Source organism: Trichosurus vulpecula, chromosome 8 (genome assembly GCF_011100635.1).
Source record: "Trichosurus vulpecula isolate mTriVul1 chromosome 8, mTriVul1.pri, whole genome shotgun sequence".
NCBI lineage: Eukaryota > Metazoa > Chordata > Mammalia > Diprotodontia > Phalangeridae > Trichosurus > Trichosurus vulpecula.
Genome location: NC_050580.1, coordinates 189,731,456 through 189,754,508, shown reverse-complemented (window position 1 = coordinate 189,754,508; position 23,053 = coordinate 189,731,456). Strand labels below are relative to the sequence as shown.

General features: G+C 38.7%; 1 protein-coding gene across 2 annotated transcripts in view; it reads right to left on the bottom strand.

Moving 5' to 3' along the window:
- Positions 1 to 3,705: 3,705 nt before the first annotated feature.
- Positions 3,706 to 23,053, bottom strand: part of CDIN1 (CDAN1 interacting nuclease 1) — a 264,747-nt gene continuing 245,399 nt past the window's right edge. For both annotated transcript variants that reach the window (XM_036769487.1, XM_036769489.1), the window contains one exon: positions 3,706 to 5,290. In XM_036769487.1, coding sequence (XP_036625382.1) covers positions 5,155 to 5,290 — 136 coding nt within the window. In that variant the 3' untranslated portion in view covers positions 3,706 to 5,154. The remainder of the gene's footprint in view (positions 5,291 to 23,053) is intronic.

Below are 23,053 nucleotides of genomic sequence, written 5' to 3'. Positions count from 1 at the left end.
AAGACAAATGGCAATTCAAGAGGAGCCCAAATGGTTGTTGGAGGGGGAGATTATGGAAAAACTTGAATGTATTATTGCACTGATTATCACCGAATTCCCATATAACAACGAGACAGTATGCTGTAGTGAATGGATAGACAGTTGACATTAGAGTCAAGAAAAGTTGGTTTCAAGTCTTGCCTCTGACACATACTAGCTGACCCTGGGTAAGTCCCTTTGCTGCCAACATCACAAGGTCTAGTGGAGATAGTATTCTTCACTGGTAGAGAAGTTTTCATATCAGGAATTCATCCCACAGATAAAAACACAGGCTACATCAAAGACCATCTAATCCAACCTCTTCACTTTAGAGAAGAGGAAACTGAGGTCACACAAAAAAATGAAACAGTAATTTAAAAAAAATTAAGTAATTAAAAAAACCCACCACTATGTATTTTAGTCTAGGGCACAGAGAGCTAATGACATAACCCTAATAAATATTTTGAGAATCATAAATAAATGTTTAGAAACCTATAAGATTGTTTCAACACGCCCCTCTTTGCCTCTTCCTAACACTGTAAGTGACTTCCCATGTCTGCTATTTTTTTTTCAAATATTATTCAACAGAATGACTAAACAATTACCTTAAAAAAAAACCAGTTGGATTCATTTAACCTGATGTTATGATACGGTACAAGGCAGCAGGTTATCCTGGAAAATGGCGTATTTAATAGATTACTTGGAATTCCTCAGGGTGCAGCTATCACATCGAGACCAAAGCTTTTTTGTGCTAACTGAAACAAACCATCGGAAGGAGATCTTCTCTCCTCCCACCCCCCACCCCCTTTCCCCTTCCCCGTGGAAAAGTTTAAATAGGCTTTTTTTTGAAGTGCTTTGATCAAGCTCTGAAATAATTTTAGGGGATTACTATTGTACTAAAATTATAATTTATAGTGCCTGACCTAAGCAGCTCATTGTCTAGCACTTGGATATGAAACAATAGCAGGAAAGTAAAAAACACAAGGGGAACCCAAGCTGGTCTGTTTATTATTTAGTTCATAATTACATCTTCCTTATTTAATCTTTGGGATCCTGGCAAGTTCTGAAAAATACAGGTTCAAATAATGTTTACTATGCACAGGAGGTTGAGTTTTGAGTAACACATTGAGAGTATCCAAACTTTGTATAACATGTGACCTTTCCTGAACCCGAGAGGGGTCTACTTTATACAGATCGTCCAGATAGACAGGTCCTCTACAAAGAGGGAAGTTGCTGCCAGACTCCTATTGTCAGCCACTTGCTTCCCTTTGTAGGGAGACATGATTTGAGTCTTAAAGCTACGCTCTAACAAGCCAATCAAAGGATTTTAATGGAGGGTTTTGTAGAATCATAGATCTGAGGTTAGAAGGGAACTTGGAGACCAAAGTTTAAATTTCCTGATTTTAGAGCAGAAGAAAGGGAAGTTCACCAAGTTTCAATGACTTACTTAATGTCACATACGTAGTATCAGAGGCAGAATTTGAACTCAGGTCCTCTGACTCCAGAACTAGTGCACTCTTTGGCTTCATTGTACTCTGAAGCAGTTTTAATTTTATTTGGGTGGGGGGGGGAGGGAAGAACCTGTGAAGATCAATTTGCAAATGGTCATTTGTCCCTATGTTTGATTGTGAGCTTCTTGAGGGCAGAGACTGTCTTTTGCTTCTTTTCGTACCCCCTCAACTTGGTGCAGTGCCTAGCACGCAGTAGGCACTTAACAAATGTTTATTGCCTATCTAGATAAATGGTTTCTTAATGGTCTGAAAGGATTAAGGCAGTTCTTTTTCCCATTAGGCCCAAAAGGAACAATTGATTTCATTCTCCGGGGCTGACTCAAGCCTTGCACCATGATTCAAAAGTCTACAGACCTTAAAAGAAAATATTTACGTATGGAAGTACCAGCTGATTTTGCTCCCTTTTTTGACCTACTTTGGACTGCATACTTTTTATAGGAATATAGGGAAGGCATGTTGTCTCCTCACTAGATGGCAAAAATCATCCTGATTTCCAGAATTTCTCCAGTCTAGGTTTTTGGGGCAGGTTCTCTCCATCACATCTACATATAATATGGTTGGACTGGGGTTCTGGCTCCATGCTTAGGCTACATGACATGAACATTTTAAAGGTTTCATAGAGGCATTATCATGGTGTTTGTGAGAGCAGATGCTTGGCAAGTCCATATATGCCAGGGAGAACATCATTCAGTTTTATGTGCACTTCTGTTTTCTGGGTTGGTATAATTCATTAGCACATTCTGCAGAATACTCCATAAAACAGGATTTGGCTGTAATGTTAAGGTTCTAATGACTACAGCATTATACGTATATATATATGAAAAGCAGTCATTGCTTCTACTCTAAGTTGATGTTTACATTTGACAAACTGAGAAAAATGCACAAATGAGTATTTTGCAGCATTGAAAAAAGAGATAACAATTAAGTTTTCATTTGTCTGGAGGGAGGCATTCCTCTCTCTCCCTCTTCTTTCTTTCCTTCCTTCCTTCCTTTCCTTCTCTCTCCTTCCTTTCTCCTCCCCCCTCTCTCTCCCTCCCTTCCTTTCCTCCTTCCTTCTCTTGGTCTCCCTATTTTGCCCAGGCTGGAAGTTCATATTTTCCTGTGGGACTGAGTTTGGACACCCAAGAGAACCTTATCCCACTGTAGCTCTGAACTGACCTCAAGTGATCACCAGTCTCTTTTTCCTTGGAAGCACAGATCATAAGCATATGCCACCACTCCTCACTCATTTTGTCCTTTCTAAGGTTTAAAAGTAGCAGTAAGACAATTATAATAATTTTTTTCCATGTGGAAAATGGTCAGTGAAAATTACCAGAAAAAATTACAACGAGAGGTACAATTTCTACCAGTCTCCTTTCTATGGCAGATGTACAAAATTTTAAAAGCTCCCTTATTCAAAACAGAGTGAAGCTTTGATTTAAAACACCAATACCACCATACAACCTGTTAATGTCAGAGCACCAAGGTAGGAGAAGAAATACAAAGTTTAAGGTCAGTCTTATTTATTTGTGCACCTTTGTCATAAATTTGTTTAATGTAAAACAAACAAATCTTCAACTAGGGCTAACAGGATTTTCAGTGTCTGTTCAGATAAATTTAACTTATTCCTAAAAAAGAAAATTTAGCTCTAGTGAATGAATCTCATGAACTCTATCTATTTATCTATCTATCTATCTATCTATCTATCTATCTATCCTATCTACTTATATTTTGGAGACAGTGTGGCTTAAAACATTATATATTAAAGCTGGGGTTCTGAATATTTTGAGGCCGTGGATCATAGACAGTCTAATGAAGTCTATGAACTCCTTCTCAAGAGTAAAGTTTTTAAATGCATAAAATAAAATATATAGGATTATAAGGAAACCACTTAGATGGAAATATAGTTACCAAAATGTTAAAAACAAACAAACAAACAAAAAACACAAATTCATAGCTTCCAGCTTCCAGATCTGTGCCCTAGAGAAGGAAGTCTGGGTCTGAAATTTTTCATTTTGTTTTTTTGAAAACTTATATTATCTTACTGTCATGTCTTTCCATTCTTTTCTTGTTCTTTCTTTCTCAATATGATTCATGATAATCTGAAGATTTCTGCCAGAAGGGTAAAAGGCAAAACCAGAGTTAATCTTTGAGAAAGGCGAAGAATGGAAATGAGTTCCAGGCATTTGCAAAAGTAACATTTTAATTAATATTTTCAAAGCGACATATTTACAAGAACGACTCTGCTTAGAAATTAATCTGTCATCATGGGAACTGATACACCTTGACTACTCACGGAGGCTAAGGGTGTAACTGGATGGTCTTGCATTTCCAAATGAGAGGGTTATAATTCATCTTTTGGTATTTTGCTTGTAGAATGAAACCTGCTCTACAAGGTATCTAATTAAAAGAGGAAAACAGTGGGGCAGACCAGCGAAGAGTGTTCTTTCCTCTCTCCTTTCTTTCAAATGATGACAACTAGAAACAATACCTAGACACATAATGGTTTTTTGTTTTGTTTTTTTTTTTCTTGTGTGATCTATCCATTTCTTCCTTAGCTTTAAATGTCCACTTCTTAAAAGAGAACTTCTGTAGTACAATCGTGGGGATTGTGATAAGATTTAAAAAATTTTATAATGAACTACAAATAGGTTTTTAGGATTATTAGGGCAATTTGCTTAATCAGAGAAGGAAGTAGAAAAAGAGGGCAGAATTTGGTTTTCATTTTTTTATTTCCATAAGCATTGGACAACATACCTGTTTTCCCTCAGGATATTTTGAAATAATTTTTTGACAGAACCCCTAATTGGATCTAAGTTACTTCCCTTCAAATGTCAATCTCTAATATCAGTGTGATGTAGATGCACTATAATTGTAGTGCTGAAAAATACATTGAAATTGATCACCATAAACACTTTTGATGTTCAGATGTTCCTGTAAAAAAGAGGAAATTCACATAAAATGTTGCTCACAGCTTGGCCGAATGCCACTCAAGTCAGGAAATTCTGTTCAGCGTGGACAATGTAGCCCCTAAGCACAGCTCTTGCCTTGTGTCCTGTGCCACCTTGATGACAATGGACTGTTTTAATTAACAGTGAAATCATATTTTTATATATCATTTCTTAGCTTTTTGGGTGGAGGAGGGGGAAGGAGTTCTCATTTTGAACTAAATCTGCCCATTACCTTAACAAAATACTGGTTATCTATATGTGTATGGGAAGAGAAAAGGAGAAGGGAGAGAAAATGAATAGAAACTTTGAAAAAAATTAATAATGGGGGTGATTCTGCAACCAGGAGGAGAATTGAAAATCACACCTTTCAGCCTCCACATTTTTTCTTTTGTTCTACAGGCAAGGAGAAACCATCCGGAAGGAAGAAAGATTATGACTATCTATAAACCAACTGTTTGACAGAGACAGAAATGCTGATAATGAGTGGGTTATGTCTGTAGTTCTTGGCTGCTCACATCAACCAGGGATGAAACAAAACAGAAACTCTTGATATTTGTCTGAAGAGGTACTGGTGTGACCACGGGCAGCAGGAGTTCAGCTGAAGTTCAGGGCAGATGTTGCCAGCAGTTTATACTGCAGGAAAGTCAAATAGCTTCCGGATTCACCTTTTCCTCCCCGCGTCATTTCCAGGATGGTCAGGGCTGGGCTATGCTCTGGCCTAGGGTGACAATGTCGGTGGGGAAGCAGTCTTTGAGTAAGATGCCTCTTTCTCGGTTACAATCCAGCTCCTCAATGAATCCATACCAGTAGATCACTAACCCAGGACCAAATCTGTGAAAGAGGTGGGGGGAGGGGGCGAGGGAGAGAGAAGGGAAGAACATGGATTTTAAATAGTTATGTACTACCTGGAGAAAGGAAATTCATCACAGATTAATGAGAGCTGGACCTGCAAATCCATCCTAGTCCGTTGTCTTACAAAGGCCCAGTGAGGATTAGTGATTTGCCCAAGGTCACATAGCAAGCTAAAAAATTCTAAACAGAGTACGTTTGGGGGTGTTTTTTTTTGTTTTATTTTATTTTATTTTTAAGACTGTTCTTAGAAGTGTTATTTAGATTTACAGTTATTGAACTTCCACAAAGCCAGGTGGCACGGTGGATAGAGAATGCTGTTGAGTCGTTTTAGTTGTGTCTGACTTTTCATGACCCTATTTGGGGTTTTCTTGGCAAACATACTGCAGTGGTTTGCCATTTCCTTCCCCAGCCCATTTTACAAATGAGGAACTGAGGCAAACCGGGTTAAGTGACTTGCCCAAGGTCACACATAGTAAGTGTCTGAGGTCGGATTTGAACTCATGAAGATGGGTCTTCTTGATTACAAGCCCAGTGCTCTACCCAATGCCCATGGATAGAATTTGGGACTTGTTCAAATCTGGCCTTAGACACATTATTAATCATATAACCTCTGGCTGTCTATTTCCACATATGTAAATTGGCAGTAATAACAGCACCTAACTCACAAGGTGTTTGTGAGGATAAAATGAGATATTTGTAAAGTCCTTCGCAAACCTTAAAGCTATTATGTAAGCTACTTACATTCTATAAATTTTATTACATTTTAAAATTAAATTATTAAATTATATTAGCTACTTAAAACCTTAAAGCCACGATATAAGTACTAGCTATTCTAATTATTAATATTGTTAAGGTGATCTCAAACTATCAATGTTTTAGATTTATTTGGATTTTTAGCTTTTTTCCTTAGAAAGCTAAAATGTTTAATGTATGCTATCACTTGTTCTTAACTACATTTCCGGTATATGTGAAGTGCACATTTGAGAGATGGGGAAACTAATGTCTAGAATTTTATTCAATTCCACAAGCACTTATTAGGCACCTGATATGTTCAAGGCAGCATGGCTGGTGCTGGGAATATAAAATAGAAAGCTGGCAAATAGCCCCTGCCTGCAAGCAGCTTACCTCTATTGGCTTCAAGTGACTAATCTGGGGTTGTAGAGCAAAAGGTCAATATGGGCAAGCTTAGAATTTTTGTTTGCTGAAACATTTTTTTAAAAAAGTATCTGACTGTACTATTTTTTCATAATGGAAATAAAGAACTCTGAAATATTTTTTAAAAATTAAGAAAATGTAGAAATATTCTTAGGTCTCTAGATGCCTTTATTCTTCCACGTGGATAAAAAGTCCCTCCTTCTCCAGTTCTTCCAGACTCTAAGATGTTTAAGTGTATCAAGATCCTCACCCTCCAATGATTCATTCTGGCCCAATAGTTAAGTGAGGCAGAGAATCACTGGATTTGGAGTTGGAGGAAATTGGCTTTGAATCCTGGCTCAGATGCTACATGTGTGACCTTGGGTAAGTCATTTCCTTTCTCTAGGCATCAGTTTCTCCACCTGTAAAATGACATTGGATCAGATGGTTTCTAAGGCACTCTAAAACAATGATCAAAGTGAAATTTGATAATATGTTCTAATTAAGGAAATGACGACTTTTCCCAAGCAAGTGTAGAGACAGACTTTTCTAAAGGAACTTTCCACTCTCAATGTTCCCAAAAAGTGTCTTAGGAATGCCTCCAATATTGTTAACACTGACTGATCTCCACCGGGCCAACTCAGGAAGTAGCCTCAGAGACTCTTCTACCCATCAGGAAATTCAGACCTTTAGGCTGGGTTCATAAAGATGTAATCTCGATCAATCACTGTATACGTAGATATGGGTTGCACATCAGTTTCACGTTTTTCCTACAGAGAGCACTTAATTAAAGGGCAGCACTACTTTTGGTGTAGTGTTGCAGGAATTTTACAGTGAAATCATAAATTATGAATGTTGGGTTAGTAAAAGGATGTCTAAAAACAGAACCGCTTTCTGTCGTCTACGTTAACAGCAGGCTGAACAATGTTCGGCCAAAAAGCTTTTTCATTCTATGATTTATTATATGCTATAGTGAACTTGCCAAAAATAACAGTACAGGATGAGCTGTTAGATACTGTATGTACAGGACCGAGTTCAATAGGATGTCATGTAACAGTTTATTTGGGACTCATATCATTAGGGTGGCCAAGTTTTCTTGAAGGCAAATTAAGACTTTTAAAGGTTCTTTCAACTCATGGGGGCAGAACTACAATGGAATTGCTCTGACGGGTGAGTTAGCGGCTGAGGTCCTTCTATGGCACCTTTTAAAACTCTAAAACCAGAAGTTTTAGGATAGCAGTCTCATTGTGTGTTTTTCTGAATAAAAAAGGTGTATGGAGAAGTATCCTACTTGAACCCAGAACTTTCTTTACGCTTTGCAGGTCTGTCCCATGTAAGGAGTCTCCTTTGAGGTCTTTGAGAAACTTAGCCTACTGCCACAGAAAGGAAGGAAGCCTGAGAAAAATCTGTTAGTACCTGCGAACAGGGATATACGCTGCCGAAGGCAGGCAGTCTAAATGCTTTGTCTCATTCAGTTGAATATCATTGGAATACATGGCGCTTGGTACTTGGTGTTCTACAAAGGGTTATGTGATCAGGGCATAAATAATTTCTGAGTTTCCTAAACGTAAAAGGAAAACTTCCTAATGATGAGAGCTATCCAAAAGTGGAATGGTCTGCCTTGGGAGGTAGTGGGGTCCCCGACTCTAGAGTTCTTCAAAGCAGAGCCTTGATGACTACTTGTCATGTAGGTTCTAGAGGAGATTCTTTTGGCCTGTTTATTGTACTAGACAGTCACCAAGGTCTCTTTCAATTCTGACATCTTTTAATTGTGAAAACTTCAGTGTAGCCATGAGGGCTACACAGGCACAAAACCTCTGGAAAACAATTAATCTACTTTTCGTTTTTGAGATGTGGCCTCAGGTCCTTCTGTCCAACAGGCCTAACATAAGATCAGAAGAGCGATCAGTTTATAATGCAGCCATTCGAGAGACCTTCATATTCCTCAGTGAGGCACTAATATTTTCACAAAGGGGAAAAATGTGTTCTAGCCAGTCACCAAAAAGAACAAAGAATATATGGGGATCGTAAACAACAGGCCCAGTATTTTAAAAGATTTAATAAAACAAAAACACACATCGCCACAATTCAGAGAGCAAGTACACGATGCACTTTCTGTGAACTACCATGTCATAAGCTGCAGGACACGAAATGGCAGTTCAACGGAAACACAATGCCTAGCCCCACCCCAACCCCTCCAAACCAGGATAATCAGTAAACATGCTGCCCCACCCTTTGATTTTTTAAAACATTAAAGAGCTTGTGTCACTTGTGAGGCAAAACAGAAATCACACCCTAAAAAGCTTTGCACCAACTGTGAACTGTGTTGCAACTTAAAAAAATAATAATAACCCTAACATTAGCGATAAAGATAGGGACTGGACCTGTGATTTCTTTCGTGCTGGGTCAGGAAACTCCCTCTGCAAAAATGTAAGTCATCACTTTCTCTGAAATTTGTCTAGTCTGGGAGTTGCTAAGGGCACTGAGACTTGCTCCCACATAACTTGCTCTAATACTCCCTTTATGTGGAAGAGGAAGGGGACTTGAATCCAGTTCTTCCTGGCTTCAAGTCCAGCTCTCTATCAGCTACACCATGCGGCCCCTCTACCACTGAACAGAGACATAATGGGATTTTTGAATTGAAACATTATTTCTTCTAACCCTCTGACATTATAGGTATGAAAATGGAGGCCCAGAGACGTTAAGGGAATTAAATGCTTAACCAGGTGGCAAAGTGTGGCAATAGACTTTTTAAAACAACTTTCTACTCCTACAATTTCCCAACGTGTCCCAGTGGCAAAGGCAGTTTGAGGACTGAAATCTTCTGACTATCAGGGTGAGGCATTTCTGAGCTTGCTCCAAGCTCCGAAGAATCAGAGGAGGCTATCCATAACTTTCCAGACACACACCTAATTCTGGAAAGGTCACTTGTAATGAGCAGCTTTATACAGTCAACTCTATTCTCTAAGCTAGGAGGAAGGGTCTAGTTTGTGGAGAATATAAAAAGGCACATGATGCGCCAGCTGTAGCGCACGCCTCTCTCTCTCTCTCTCTCTCTCTCACACACACACACACACACACACACACACACAAACACACACACACACACACTCACACTATCTCAGACAAAGCTCAAATAGGTATAGATTTAGAGAAATGGAAATGTAGTATCTAGGAAGAATCCAAAGGGTGGAGACAGTGAATTTATCCTCCCGAATGCCTGCTGGTTTTAATCTTGTAGAAGTAGGCAAGACTGAAAAAACAAGCTTTTTTGTTGATTAAAAAAAGAAAGAAAGCAAACAGTGATGTTTGAAAGGAAACTGAGTCCCAGCAATAGAGAGGAAAACAACATAGCAAGTGTACTTATGACACAGCAGTGCTTCCCACCAGTTTAGCGATGATTTGCAATTCTACTGAACATAGATAACACAAGAATTGATGATACTGTAAAAATGCTTCAAGAGCAGCTAAGGAGATCAAAGGTCTAAAATGGAATTTGCAGATTCTTGTTTATCCCAGACTGTGATGTAAATGTCTTCTGAATGAGTTATCTCACTTTCCAGGAAGGTAAGTGCCCTCAACTCACTAAAAACAACAAACTTTTTTTTTTTTTTTTGGAAAAAGGTGAGGTGAAAGTTAACAGTCAAGTCAGCCTGGGAAAGTGAAAAGCCCCCATCATGAAATATCATGTACACAATTAATTACTCAAAGTCTTTGAGTTCTTTGAGCTCCTAGAGCCTTTTTATTTTAAAGTGGAACCAAAAGAAATTTGATTAAAGCGTCCAAAGTGTCTGGTGTTTCCTCTCATTTTTTTTTCTTGTCTGAGGGAAACAAATGCAGGCAAAAGTTCTCACTTTGGCCACTCCTGGTTTCCGTCCCTGCTGGGATTCTTTTGAAAAGAGTAGTTAGTGATAAAGACTTAAGGTGACATTCCTGGGATGTTCTGGAATCTCCTGCTCTGGGCATCCAAACACCTGTCCATAAGCCATGAGAATCAGGTTCGATTCTTAATGTGAAAGGGTCCACCCAGCAAAGTTGGATCTATTTTGCAGTAATGTGGGAATGAGGTGATTCTTTCTGGGGGGGAGGCTCCAAACTCTGACGAGTCAGAGTTGCAGAGACAAGGATCAAGAATTAGGGGCTACAAGTACAATTCAAACAATTTTCCCACATAACATATGGAAAAGGCTGTTGGTTATTCATTGACCTCTGTACCCACATCTGCAAAAATAAACTGTGACAGAAATAGACACTTGGGGAGAAAGGGGGATGGGATCAAGCACTTATTAAGCAGCAAGGTGGCACAGAGTTCTAGCTCTAGAGTCAGGAAGACTCATCTTCTTGAGTTCAAATGTGGCTTCAGACACTGTGTGACCCTGGGTGAGTCACTTACCCTTGTTTGCCTCAATTTCCTCATCTGTCAAATGACCTAGAGAAGGAAATGGCAAAAAAATCTCTAGTATTTTTGCCAAGAAAACCTCAAATGGGCCACAGGGTTGGACACAATGGAAAGCAACTGAAAAGCAACTATGTACCAGGCACGGTGCTAAGTGCTTTACAAATACCTCATATGATCTTCACCTATCTAGGATTCAGCTCCATGGCAAGCTCCCTTGCCAGGAACATTGCTAACAATAAATAAATAAGCAAAGAAAAGTCTCTCAGCAGGCAAAACACTTCACAAAGTTCATACACGCATTTGGGCACAATACACAGGAATGTCCCTAAGCCTTCCCTTAGAGCTTACTTACTCTTACTCTACATACACTTATTGTGTATTAAGCATTGTGTTGCAAAGATAGCAAGAGAAAATATAAAATAGCTAGGAAAAGTACACGGGAAATCAAGAAGTGCATTAGCCTGGGGTCACTTACTGTAACCCTACATTCTTCAAAAGGCCATCAGTGCATTATTGCATTACAGCTTAATTAAAGCCAACAAGCATTTATTACATGCTGACTGAATGCAAGATAGGATCAAAAGATAAAAAAAAATGACCAGTCCCCACCCTCAAGGAACTTTATATAGCACACTAATCACAGCACAATTTCATAATGATGATCCCAAGCCAACAAGAAAAGGTTAAGTTATGTTCAGTGCATCTTGTTTAAGAAGAAAGAAGTAATGTAGTCTGGGAAGATTTCCATCCAAAATGGTTAAATTATTTTTTTAAAAAAGTTGTATTTTAAATTCTCAGCTATTCAGCATGATACATTCCCTAAGAGTTCCAGATAACTGAGATTTTTCTAATATATGAGAGGCAGTGTGGGATAGTAGATGGAGAACTGGATTAGGGGGTCAGGAAGGCCTAGCTTAATATATATTGGCTCTGTAACCAAACTCACAGATGTGGACTATCTATCCCCCAAAAGCTATGATACAGGTAAGGTACATCACTCAATCTAAGCTTTTTCCCTATTCCAGTACACAATGTGAGCTTCAGGTGCCTACAAGTTGGGCTCCCATGCAAAATTTTCAGAAAAGATTGCCTTAACATTTTATTAATTATAAAATAAATAAATTTGCCTTCATTTCCCTCCTGGTCCATATAAATGCAATCATCATTACTATTATTTTATAGCTCCTTGAAAGGATAAATGAGAAGTTAGTATTCCCTCCATTTAACAAATTAGGAAATCTGCGGCCCAGAGGAGTGAAGGGACACACATAAGCTAATATATTATGTCACTCAATGGTCCATTAGTCCACGAATCAACTTCAGGAATATGAAGTCAGCAGGCTTCATACTTGAGTAGTTTATTATGTATCTATTCCATGTAGTAGGAATATTATTATTTTGAGAAAGTTTTTTTTTGGAAAGGCAATCTGAATTTCAGGCCAAAGGAATCTATATATGATTAAATGTGAGAGAACAGGTTTATGCCACTTGGAAAACAGGTAGCGAGAGCTGAAGTTTAGGAATTATTGGATGAAGATAAGAGGAATTTTTCTTACTGGGAACGAGTTCAAAAATTATAGAGGCAAATCTAAACATTAGGAAAAGAGTAAATCCAGAGCTCTGCTGTAACCTGGTCACACAAATGGTAATAAACAGATGGAAGAAGTTAAAGATCCAGACTACTCCTCCTTCCCCCATAATTTGATTCTTAGGGTCCAAAAGCCCAGTCATTGCTCTGAAAATATTTCAGCCATCTTCAAATCACAAAGGTGTCACACTCATTTTCTTTCCCTGTGATTTCTCTAGAAATGATTCCCTAAATAGCATTTCTTTTCCATTTCAAACCATAAAGGGTCCTATCTTCTTTTTCTCAACCCAGCCTCAAAGGAACAGGTGACTGATTTACTCAGAGGTGGGATTCGCACAGAGGAGACATGGTGTTATGGAAAGAATGCTGTGGTCAGGGACTCAGAAGACCTGTGTTCGAGTACCTGCTCTTTCACAAAATATGTGCTGTTGACCCATTAACAGCATCCCCATCTACAAAATGGGGATAATATTTACAGTACCCACTTTCTAGGGCTTTTGTAAACCTTGAAGGCCTACACAAATTCCTGTAAACTATTAGATAAATAGCCCTATTCAAATGGAAGCAGGCAGTCCAAAACCCCATCGAAATGAGCCAAGAGTGATTATTTACTATTTTGCAATGATGAGAATTGATGATGGCTGCAGAAAAAGTCTAAAGAGTCCTTGTGATGCACTTACTAAGTGCTGCTGTATAAATCCAACTGGTGCCAATAAGATGTGATTTTTCAACTGCTAGATTTGGAGTTGGATAGGAAATGGATTTTAAACTTTGTTTCCTGTGGACAGGTGACCTTATTCAATTGAATTGTTGAAGTCCTATCAGTAGGATTGAAATTTCTCAGTGTTTCCCATTTTTAGCCTCATAACAATGACTGTTTATTATTAAACTACAAAAAGTGGTCATTTTCTCTACCTTAATAATAGTCCCTAGAACATTGAATGTATAAGTTTAATAGCAAGATAGTAATTTGTCCCTGGACCATTTCTATGTGAAATCCATTGAAAAAGAGGAAAATAATGAGTTAACAAAAACAATAGTAATAAAAACAAGAGGCACTGTTGGATAAAGGAGAGAGAGCAAGCCTCACAGTGATGAAGACCTGAGCTCAAAGTCCCATCTCTGACATGCAGACTGTAATTCCTGGATTGGGCAGGTCCCTTAACCCCTCAGTGACCTAGGTGACTCTCCAAGACTTTAAGTTGCAGATCAGGGGTTGATATGCTTTGGCGGGGGGATTTCCTCATTGGGAGTTTTCTATACCAAAAAGCAGAAAAGTATTGACAAGTGGGCTTTATTTAGCATTTTAAGTTTTGCAGGGAGATATGACAAAAAAAAAAAACCCAAAAACATTTGATCCTCACAACAAGGTAGGAACTATTACTCTCATTTTACAAATGAAGAAACTGAGGCACAGAGTGGTGGTATGACTTGTTCAGGATCACACAATGTCTGAGGAGGAATTCTAATGTAGGCCTTCCTAACTCTAAATCCAACACTCAATTTACCTCCCTATGGGGTCTCTCAATTACTAAGCCAACAATAAACTCTCCCCCCCCCCAGGGTAGATGGGGAGGGAGAGGAGTAAAGAACTATCTTTGAAAAAACTGGAACATCTGTGTGGGGTCTGGGTTAACTTCTAAAGATGTGTGCAGGCATGTGGCTTTGGGGAGTCGATTATTTCTCCATCAAAAAGCCTTGCATGTGGTTTTTATGAAGAATGCATTTTCAAACACACAGCTCAGGAGAAGCACACAACATGTTGTAATTGTTTTAAAATAAACTTTTACATCGTTTATTTAGTTTTAATCTGTTTGTTGTAGATTGGCTATATACTTGTTAATCACTGCTGTATGTGTTCCAGGACAGAGTTGTAAATAACTCTTCCATCCAAGAGTCCCCCACTAGAATATGTTTGCCCATGTTTACATGTAAAGCATGTATATTTAAGCCCATGTGCAAATGCATTTGAAATAATAATATATTAACAATCCTCATCATAATAGTAATGAGCACTATAAAATTCTGGCACTATGGTCAATTTAATTCAAGATACGACGTATTTTGTGTCATGGCATCTGCAAATAAAAAAGGTACAATATCTTGGTTGGCTAGGCTAGCCTTTATGCTTGGTTTGTGTTTCCAAATGGAAAAATCTGAAGAACTATATTTATAAGTATAAATTCTTAAGAGCTTGGGTATTGAAATATATGCATATGTATGCTTAATTCTAAATGCATCTTATACACACACATATATGAATATAGATATGTACTTTTTGTATATAAACCTAATACTCAAGAATACTAAAGCTCTCTCCTGGTCCCTTATCATAGTGTGGAGGTGACCCTGGGTTTTCAAATGCTTTACTGATAGAGTGAAAGGTCTGATAATAATAATAATAGTACTGTGTACCAGCCAAAGTACTAAGAACTTTACAATTATCATCTCATTTGGTCCTCAAAACAGTCCTGGGAGGCCCATGGTATTATTATCCCCATTTGACAGAAGAGGAAATTGAGGCTTGAACAGAGATTAAGTGACTTGCCGAGGGTCACACAGCTAAGTTTCTGGGACCAAATTTGAACTCAGGTCTTCTGACTCCAGGCCCGGCACCCTAAGTAGGACCAACCTGAAAGGTTTTGCTTATGTGACTGGTAATGAACTTGACGTTTCTTGTTTGAGGGGCAACTAAGTTTAGAGAGGTGCATCAGCTAAAGGTTGGGTACCAGCTAATGCATTTTTATTTTGAACTACAGCAACTCAGGAAGTCCTACTACTAAGGCATAGAGAGGTTGTGTGGCCTGCATCAACAGAGGGAGGATATACACTGATGAGAGAGATGGTGAAGCTTGAAGTCTGTCTGTTGATCAGCGAGCCTGCAGAAACCTTGGCAGCAAATTAGATAGGAAGTAAAGCAAATAGATGTAAGAGGAACAGGTCTGCCTATGTTTCTATAGTCTTATCATCAGGGAATGTGGAACCACCACAGCTGGATTCAAAACCTGGGTACCTGATTTGCTTTTTGAAGAAGAAGAAAAAAGAATATGAGGTGACATTGGGGAGAATACCTGGTCAAATGAGGTATATTCAGATGTGAGGAATACAAGGTGACACAATTTTGAAAATACTGAAGGATTCATTTTTCAACCTCTCAGGGAGAGGAGGGTATTAAAGCATTGGAAAAAATTCAGTTATTACATAAACAAGGTGACCAAGAAGATATCAGTAACTACTGATCTATAAGCTTACTTTCTCATCTCCACATAATCTTATGAGAATTATCTAAACCAGGGTTGGGGAACCTGCAGCCTCAAGGCCACAGGTGGCCCTCTAGGTCCTCGAGTGTGGCCCTTTGATGGAATCCAAACTTCACAGAACAAATCCCATTACTAACTTCAAGAGAAAGGAATAGGCAGGCTTTTGGCCAGTTTCAATAGCAGATCATCATCACACAATTAACAGAAAGATATAGAGAAAACAAGACCCTGCTCCATTTGTTTGTTTGTTTGTTAGTAATGATCTGGTAGAGTAAAAACCATCAAAAAGGTAAACACCATAGGTAGTTAAGATGATATGAGATTATCTGAAAGATCAAACCACAGAGATGGTTTTGTTAAATAACCTCTGATTAACAATATCAAGCAAGTCATAAAATGTCACAAGATATGCTCACCAAAGGTATTTTCCCATGGTTATAAAGGATGTCAGGATCCAAATTAAGAATTCCTAATAGATAGTAAAGTCTTCCAGATTCTCCTGATTGTATACGACACTGAGTTCCCCACATCAAGTTCCCAAATTTCACAGGGCCTATTTAATGACATTAAAAGGAATGGCCTACCACAAGAAAATACAAATGGATAAAGGATGTCTATTGCCCAGATAATAAGATGCATTTGTGTGGTGGCTCTATTGGGTTAATCTATTGGTACAAATACTCTGGAAAGGCATCACAGATGGATAACAAATAGGAGGAGGAAGATGAGAAGAGTGGGCTTGATTATTTTTGGAAAACTGCATCCTAGGTTCTTTCCTGACATAAGTGACACCTCCCCCCTCCCCCCATATAAATATTTTTCTGGTGACTACATCTGTGACTCATGGAACACCATGATGGCCAAAGAATCAAAACTATGGATGACCCATAGGGTGACAGAGAGACAGATGGAGGGTGCAAGTTGGCTGCAATATATTACCATGGATGATTTATGCACAGGAAGTAGTAATGTAGAAGTTATCACTTAAGAAATGTACGACTGGTAAAGAAAATGTGCTGGGTAATGGATTCAGAGCAAAGGACAACCAAGTCCTGAAATCTTGTATTAATACCCCCTGAATGTCAGAAGGCTATGGTAGAAATGACCAGACTTGCATTGCTATGGCTTACTTTTGGGGACACATACACTACTGAGACAAAGTCAACTTAAAAATACATGATGACTGGCTGTGTTACATGTACTCTGTGATCCAGCCATACTGTCCTGCTTGCCATTCCACACACACAACAGTTCATTTCCCACTTCTATGTCCAATGAATGTCTATCATGCCTGGAACGTACTTCCTCTTGGGATCCTTAAATTCCTTCAAGATATAGCTCAAGCACATGAATTCCTCCTGAATCCTCTTCCCTCCCCCACTACCTCTACTGCTAACATACTCTCTACCCAAACTATTTTGTATTGACTTTGTATATATTATGAATATACATATAGACACATGTATACATGTTTGTATGCATGTACCCCCCCCACCACGCTCAAGTGTACCACAGTCCCCTCTTCACCTTCATTAGAATGCAAACCCCCTGAGGTCAGGGATTGTTTCACTCTTGCCACATCTCCAGCACATCTCACAAATGCATGATGTTGATTGATTCATTGCTTTTCCAAGATTTCCCCCTACACTGCCTAAAAAACCAACATAGGTGAAAAGGTATTTTTGAAATGCAGTTGAAAAGGATCCTCATTTGTAATTCCTTGGCTACCTTCTCTGAGGTTACCCAGAGTTCAATTAGGAGCTCTTTTCAAGGCATAAAGAGATTTATGGTTGTTGGACATATGCAAGTCGGGTGAAAATAAAAAATCATTGGAATTTTTATCTTTGGCAAAGTCAGATGACTAAAGGGATTATGGCTGATACATGTCTGGGCTATAAATCTATCACTAACCTAAGTGGGACATGGTGCCACAGGTATGTCAGCTCCCAACTTGCTCTAAATGGTGCAATAAATATTTCTCCTTTCTCAGAATAAACATTTCACTAGATGCGAAATCTCTTCAGTTAGCCAACCCAGCCCAAGAACAGAAGTCACTAATTCAAAAGATCCATGAAAGTAAATGTTGGATTGGAGTGTGGGGGAAGAGACTAGAGGCAGGAAAAGGGTTAGGAAGTCAGGAAGTAAGTGATAAAAATATCATTTTATGTTCACTTGGCTTTTAAGAAAAAAATTAAAATAATATAGGGTTTTCTCCCTTTGCCTTGAAACAATAGTCAAGATGTGGAAAATGTGGGTAAATATTCCTCTGGCTCAGTTTTGATTAGGAAAAGAAATTCTCAGGGAGCTGTTGGCAAGAGACCTATCAATGAGCAAATGCAAGGTGATTTTAGAGGTGAGAAGGTACGCCTTTAAAAAAAGGTTGCCAAGCTGAAACCTTTTGAAGACGGAGTCCTTTTAGAAGCCTTGCCAGTGTGCTTCCCAGAATGTTATGGTATAAATTGAGTGTTAAAAATTTGGTTGCTTCTAGGAGCAGTCCTGGTGAAAGTGGCACCATGGAGTGATGGATTGGCTGGCCTGGGTGTGCTAGGGACACAAGAACTTAGGGGCTAATCACAAGGTACAGGCCACTCTAGCCTTCTTTGAGTACAATCATCATTTAGGTAAGCCTATGTTTATCTAAGAGATAAGGTTGTAAAAACATCAGTCAGAATGGGGTACATTATTGGCCACATCTCAGCAGGTTCATGGGTTTTATTTCTTCCTCCCCTTCCAAATACCTCAAGGTGTTTAAGATGACAGTAGAGATACTGAAGAGAACTTTATTTGCGTATGACACATTAAAAAACACCACCACCAAACAAATGCTTTTGGATCTGCCCTTCATTAACCACAAATACCATTTCTGTGCTGACTGTTCTATTCCATGATGGAGTACTATTATCTGTTCTGAACTATCTGACCTAAATTTATTTTTCAGGCATACAGAAAAATACAAGTGGAAATGAAATTGTCTCTAAGGCAGTTCACATGCATGATTCTTTTTGGGAGCGTTTGTGTCTTCCAGAATAATTAACGGGGGGCTTTTAAGTCCACATGGATATTAAATTCTGAGTTTTTAAAGACCTTATGCTAAATTGCACATTAGAGTTGGAAGAAGAAGCTTCTGAATGAAGTCTAGCACTTAAGACAGTGAAAAGGCATTCTCAGGAACACAGAATTAAGGGAAATGAGACTAAGTTGATTTCTCAAATTCTAAGAATTAAGGAAGGAGATATAGCACCGAGCTCAGTGATAGTCAACATTTATCTCCATTTACTTACTGAAAAACACTAATTTTAATACTGGCAAAGACTCTTAATTTCCTCTTGAGTTAGATTTTGTTTTCATTTGGGATCCAAAATGGCCTAAGGCTCATTCTTCAAGCTCCAGGAGTGATAACTCAGTTCTGGGCTCCTGAAATTGCTTATTTGATGCAGTAAGTTATCCAAACACTCCAGTCGAAGTGAGCCAGTGCATAATAAATGTAGCAATGCTGTGTTAAACAAATTCAGATACTGGCACATCAGAAACAGGTTAAACTCATTTTCAAGTACCTTCAAGGGTCTCAGCTGACTTAGATACTAAAAATAAAACCAGTTTGTTTCCTAGCGCAATAAAGACCTTTTGAGATACGTAGAAGATATCCCTCAGGAAGCTCTCCATTAGGTGATAAATTGTTTGATTTTTCTCTTTTAGAATTATACACTGTAAGAATGGCTTGCTTGGCTATTAGGAATGAGGACTATTAAAATATTAGTACTGTCTTATCTTAAAAGACACTATTTACTTCTCTGTGCAAAGTTGTACTCTGTTGTAAAATGTTAATGTCTTTCAATGCTATTTCTTTTATATTTCTATATCTCCCAATGTCTACACAGTGCCTTATATACAGCAGTTGTTTAATAAATGTTTGTGGAGTTAAAATCTCCTAAATACGTGATGGGTTCTTGCTACTCTACAGTAGCCCAAGAAACAATCCAAGTTAAAAAAAATTAAATCCTAAATTTGGTTATCAAAACACTGAAATATCATTCTCCCCTCTGTGTGCCTCAGTTTCTTTAACTGTAAAGCAGGTACACATCTGATTGTTCTGGTGATGATGATGAGAGGATTAGTAAAAAAAAATAAGTGATGTGTAAAGCACGTCTCTTAACATTACTGGTCTCACTATATAAATCCATAATTGCCATAAACCTCTGCTAGACTGTAGAATCTAATCTGAGAGGACAGGAGTTATTTTCTATTCTTATGTCTTTCCACGAATGTGTTGATTTGTAGCAGCAGGCTTGGAAATGGACCCAACAAGACAAAGTAAACATGGTATTAGTAATGGAGAATTGAGCAAAGAAAGCCATTTGCTAAGAGAATCCTGAAGAAACTAAGAAAAAGGGGTGAAGAGTGAGAGTTCCCAGGAAAATGCTTTCTGAAGGAAAGAAATGGGCATAGGGCATGGTGTATTTCCATTGCAGCCCTTTCAAGGAAGGCCGGTAGGCTTCATGTGTGAGCAGAAAAACACACATACTTAGTTAAAGTCAAGGGAGAACCCTGGTGAGCGCCAGTGATTTTGTGCATAATCTTAATTTTGTTTAAACATAGGTTCCTGTACTTAATGACAAGTTAATATGGTGCATGTTTTTGCTTTTCAGGCCCTAGGTCATAAGCCTAAGAAAGGCTGCATAGACATAATTCAGGGCAATGAAGTGAGGTTTCATTATACTATCTTAAAAGCATTTCCTGTTAGATCGAAAGCATTTTGAAGAGTCTTGCCAAGTGTAATAGTTCATCTTTCTAATAGATGGTTTCAGCATTCAAAAAGGGAGAGAGACCTGAAAGAAACAACCCTGAATATTTTAAACTAATATTTACACACTCTGGCAAGAAGACTCAAGGAAGGCTCTGACCCTGTGACAGCATTAACTGTTGCCATGTAGAGACCACCTGTCAAACGTGAAGACTGAAAACCTGGGTCCACGGAGGGCTGGGGAACGGAAGCTGGTCTCTATAAAAGTCAATGCACACTGGGTCTTCGGTACAGTAACCACCACCAAAGGCTGCCTTTATAGAAAGGTATCGAAGTCTCTTGTTTAATGAAGCAGGTGTTCATACTGGGTGCCAGAAAGGAGGGAGGTAATGTGGCGAAGTGGAAAGAATACGTCATTTGTAGTCAGAGGACTTGACAGGTCTGCAGTTCTACTTCCTAGTTGTGTGACTCTGGGCAAGCCTCTCTCAGTTTCCCCATTTGCAAAATGAAGGGATTAAAGTAAATGACCTTCTAACACTAAATCTATGATCCTAATTGAAGAAGATTTTAGGAAACTCAAGGCTGAAGGTTTTTTTTTAATAGTAAGAATAAGCCAGGAATCCTAATGGGTTGGGTTGAACAGGCAGGATGGGCTAACAGCACAGTGAAGCTTTGTACTTCACTCAATGATTTCTTAACTTCTTTCTATGTGTTCCCCACCTGAAAAGGTCAGGATCCTACCCTCTCTGCACCTACTGAACAGAGACACCAAGAAGACCATCAGAACAGTACACTTGGTGATTCTCAGGTGCTCCGATGCTGAAACAAGGATAAATTAGCATGGAGCACATTCGTATCCACCCAATATCATGATTCCCGTAGGAAGGTGACATTCCCTGTAAGGTAGGGCTCAAATATTCTGGATCAAGACACTGCGTTTAGAGAAATAAAAGTTATTTGAGCTATAAATCTTCTTTGTGGGAGGCCAAAAAATCCACAGTAACACAGAGAAATAGATAATATGTACATATACACATATATATGTAGGTATATACACAAACCTATACGTGTATAAATAGGTTTATGTGTATATAGAAACATATGCATGTATGTATGTATGTGTGTCTATATGTATGTATGGAAATGTGAATGTATGTGGGATCTATCTACTATCAATATAGATATATTCCCCCCAACATGTACATATAGGCATTAGTCAGGATCTGTGATTTTATTGACATAGGAAACTCGGTATGGAAATTTTAACCAATTGTGGTTCATCAATTCATCTCTAATTTATGTTCTCAGAGAACTGGGGGATTGAGGGAGGGTAGACTGAGAGGTTCTCTGACTTGAACATGGTCACACAGCTAGCATGCATCAGAAGTGGGGTCCAAATCTTTACCAGTGACTAGAAAATATTCTGCAATTTCTGGTCTGAAGGAGTTGCTTGAGGCATTGAGACTTCCTATGGCCTCACGGTCGATGTGTATCAGAGGAAGAGTTTGAATCCAGGTCTTCCTTATTCCAAGGCCTCCTCTCTTTTAATTACGCTATGCTTCCTCTAAAGGAAGGGTTTTTAAACTTTTCTGTGTCATGGATCATCTCCTCTATCCCCTCCCCCTTGGCAATCTGGCGACGCCTCTGGACTCTTTCTCTGAAGAATGTGTTTAAATACATAAAATAAAACACATTGGATTACAAGGGAAATGCATCATACTGAAATATAGCTATTAAAATATTTTAAAAATCAAATTCACAGATTCCCACCTCTCCTTCCCTGAAATTTATTCATGGGCTCTTTTGGAGTCTATGGAGCCCAGATGAAGAACCCTCCTTGCTTTAGAGAAAGATGAATGCTCAGTTCTTTGGTGGTATGTACCCAAATGAAAGAGCAAAAAAAGTCAAATGTCAAATTTTTACAGACTTCCCAATATCTCTCTGGAGGGATGTTTGCCATTCAAAAAGGAGTTTAAAAACTGAACTGGAGGCTCAACTTTCCGGAGAGACTTCAGGACCAAGTGTGGATATATAAACATCCCCAACTCAGCCCTACAGGGGTCCTTCCATCTGTATTATTTGCAAAGCCTGTGGTCAGAAGGTGACCCTCTAACTGTTTCCGTTAGAGAGTTCCACAGCCACCTTATTTAACTTAACAGGAGTCATTAGCAAAATTTTATGAAGATAAGGACTTCCAGGAGTGAGTTCCCTTCTGATTGTTTTTCGATTAAAAGGAAGACAAGGCAAAGCAATTCTTGGAGGCCCTGCCTGGTCCTGCGGTTTTACTAACAAAGCTCTCTGGCTGGCCCTTGATGACTGAGGCAGTTTGGTTTCTCTCTCTTTAAAGTGATATCTCAGTGTTGAGAGGAGGGATGGAGATTATTTTAAACATTTAGTTAAGTTGATGACTGTCTTCTTTTTAAAGGAATTCCTGGCTGCAAACTGCTTCATTCTGGGTGACAGAAAACATGAGACAAGCTATTGAATGAGGTTAGACCGAGGTCCCCTCCCTGCAGTCAAGTCAACCAGTGTTGCCATTAGGTGATTAATAGGTGTTTATTTTTAGGTCTTGAACTAACAGGCCATCCTAAGGCCAGTGCAAGATGATATCTGAGAGTAC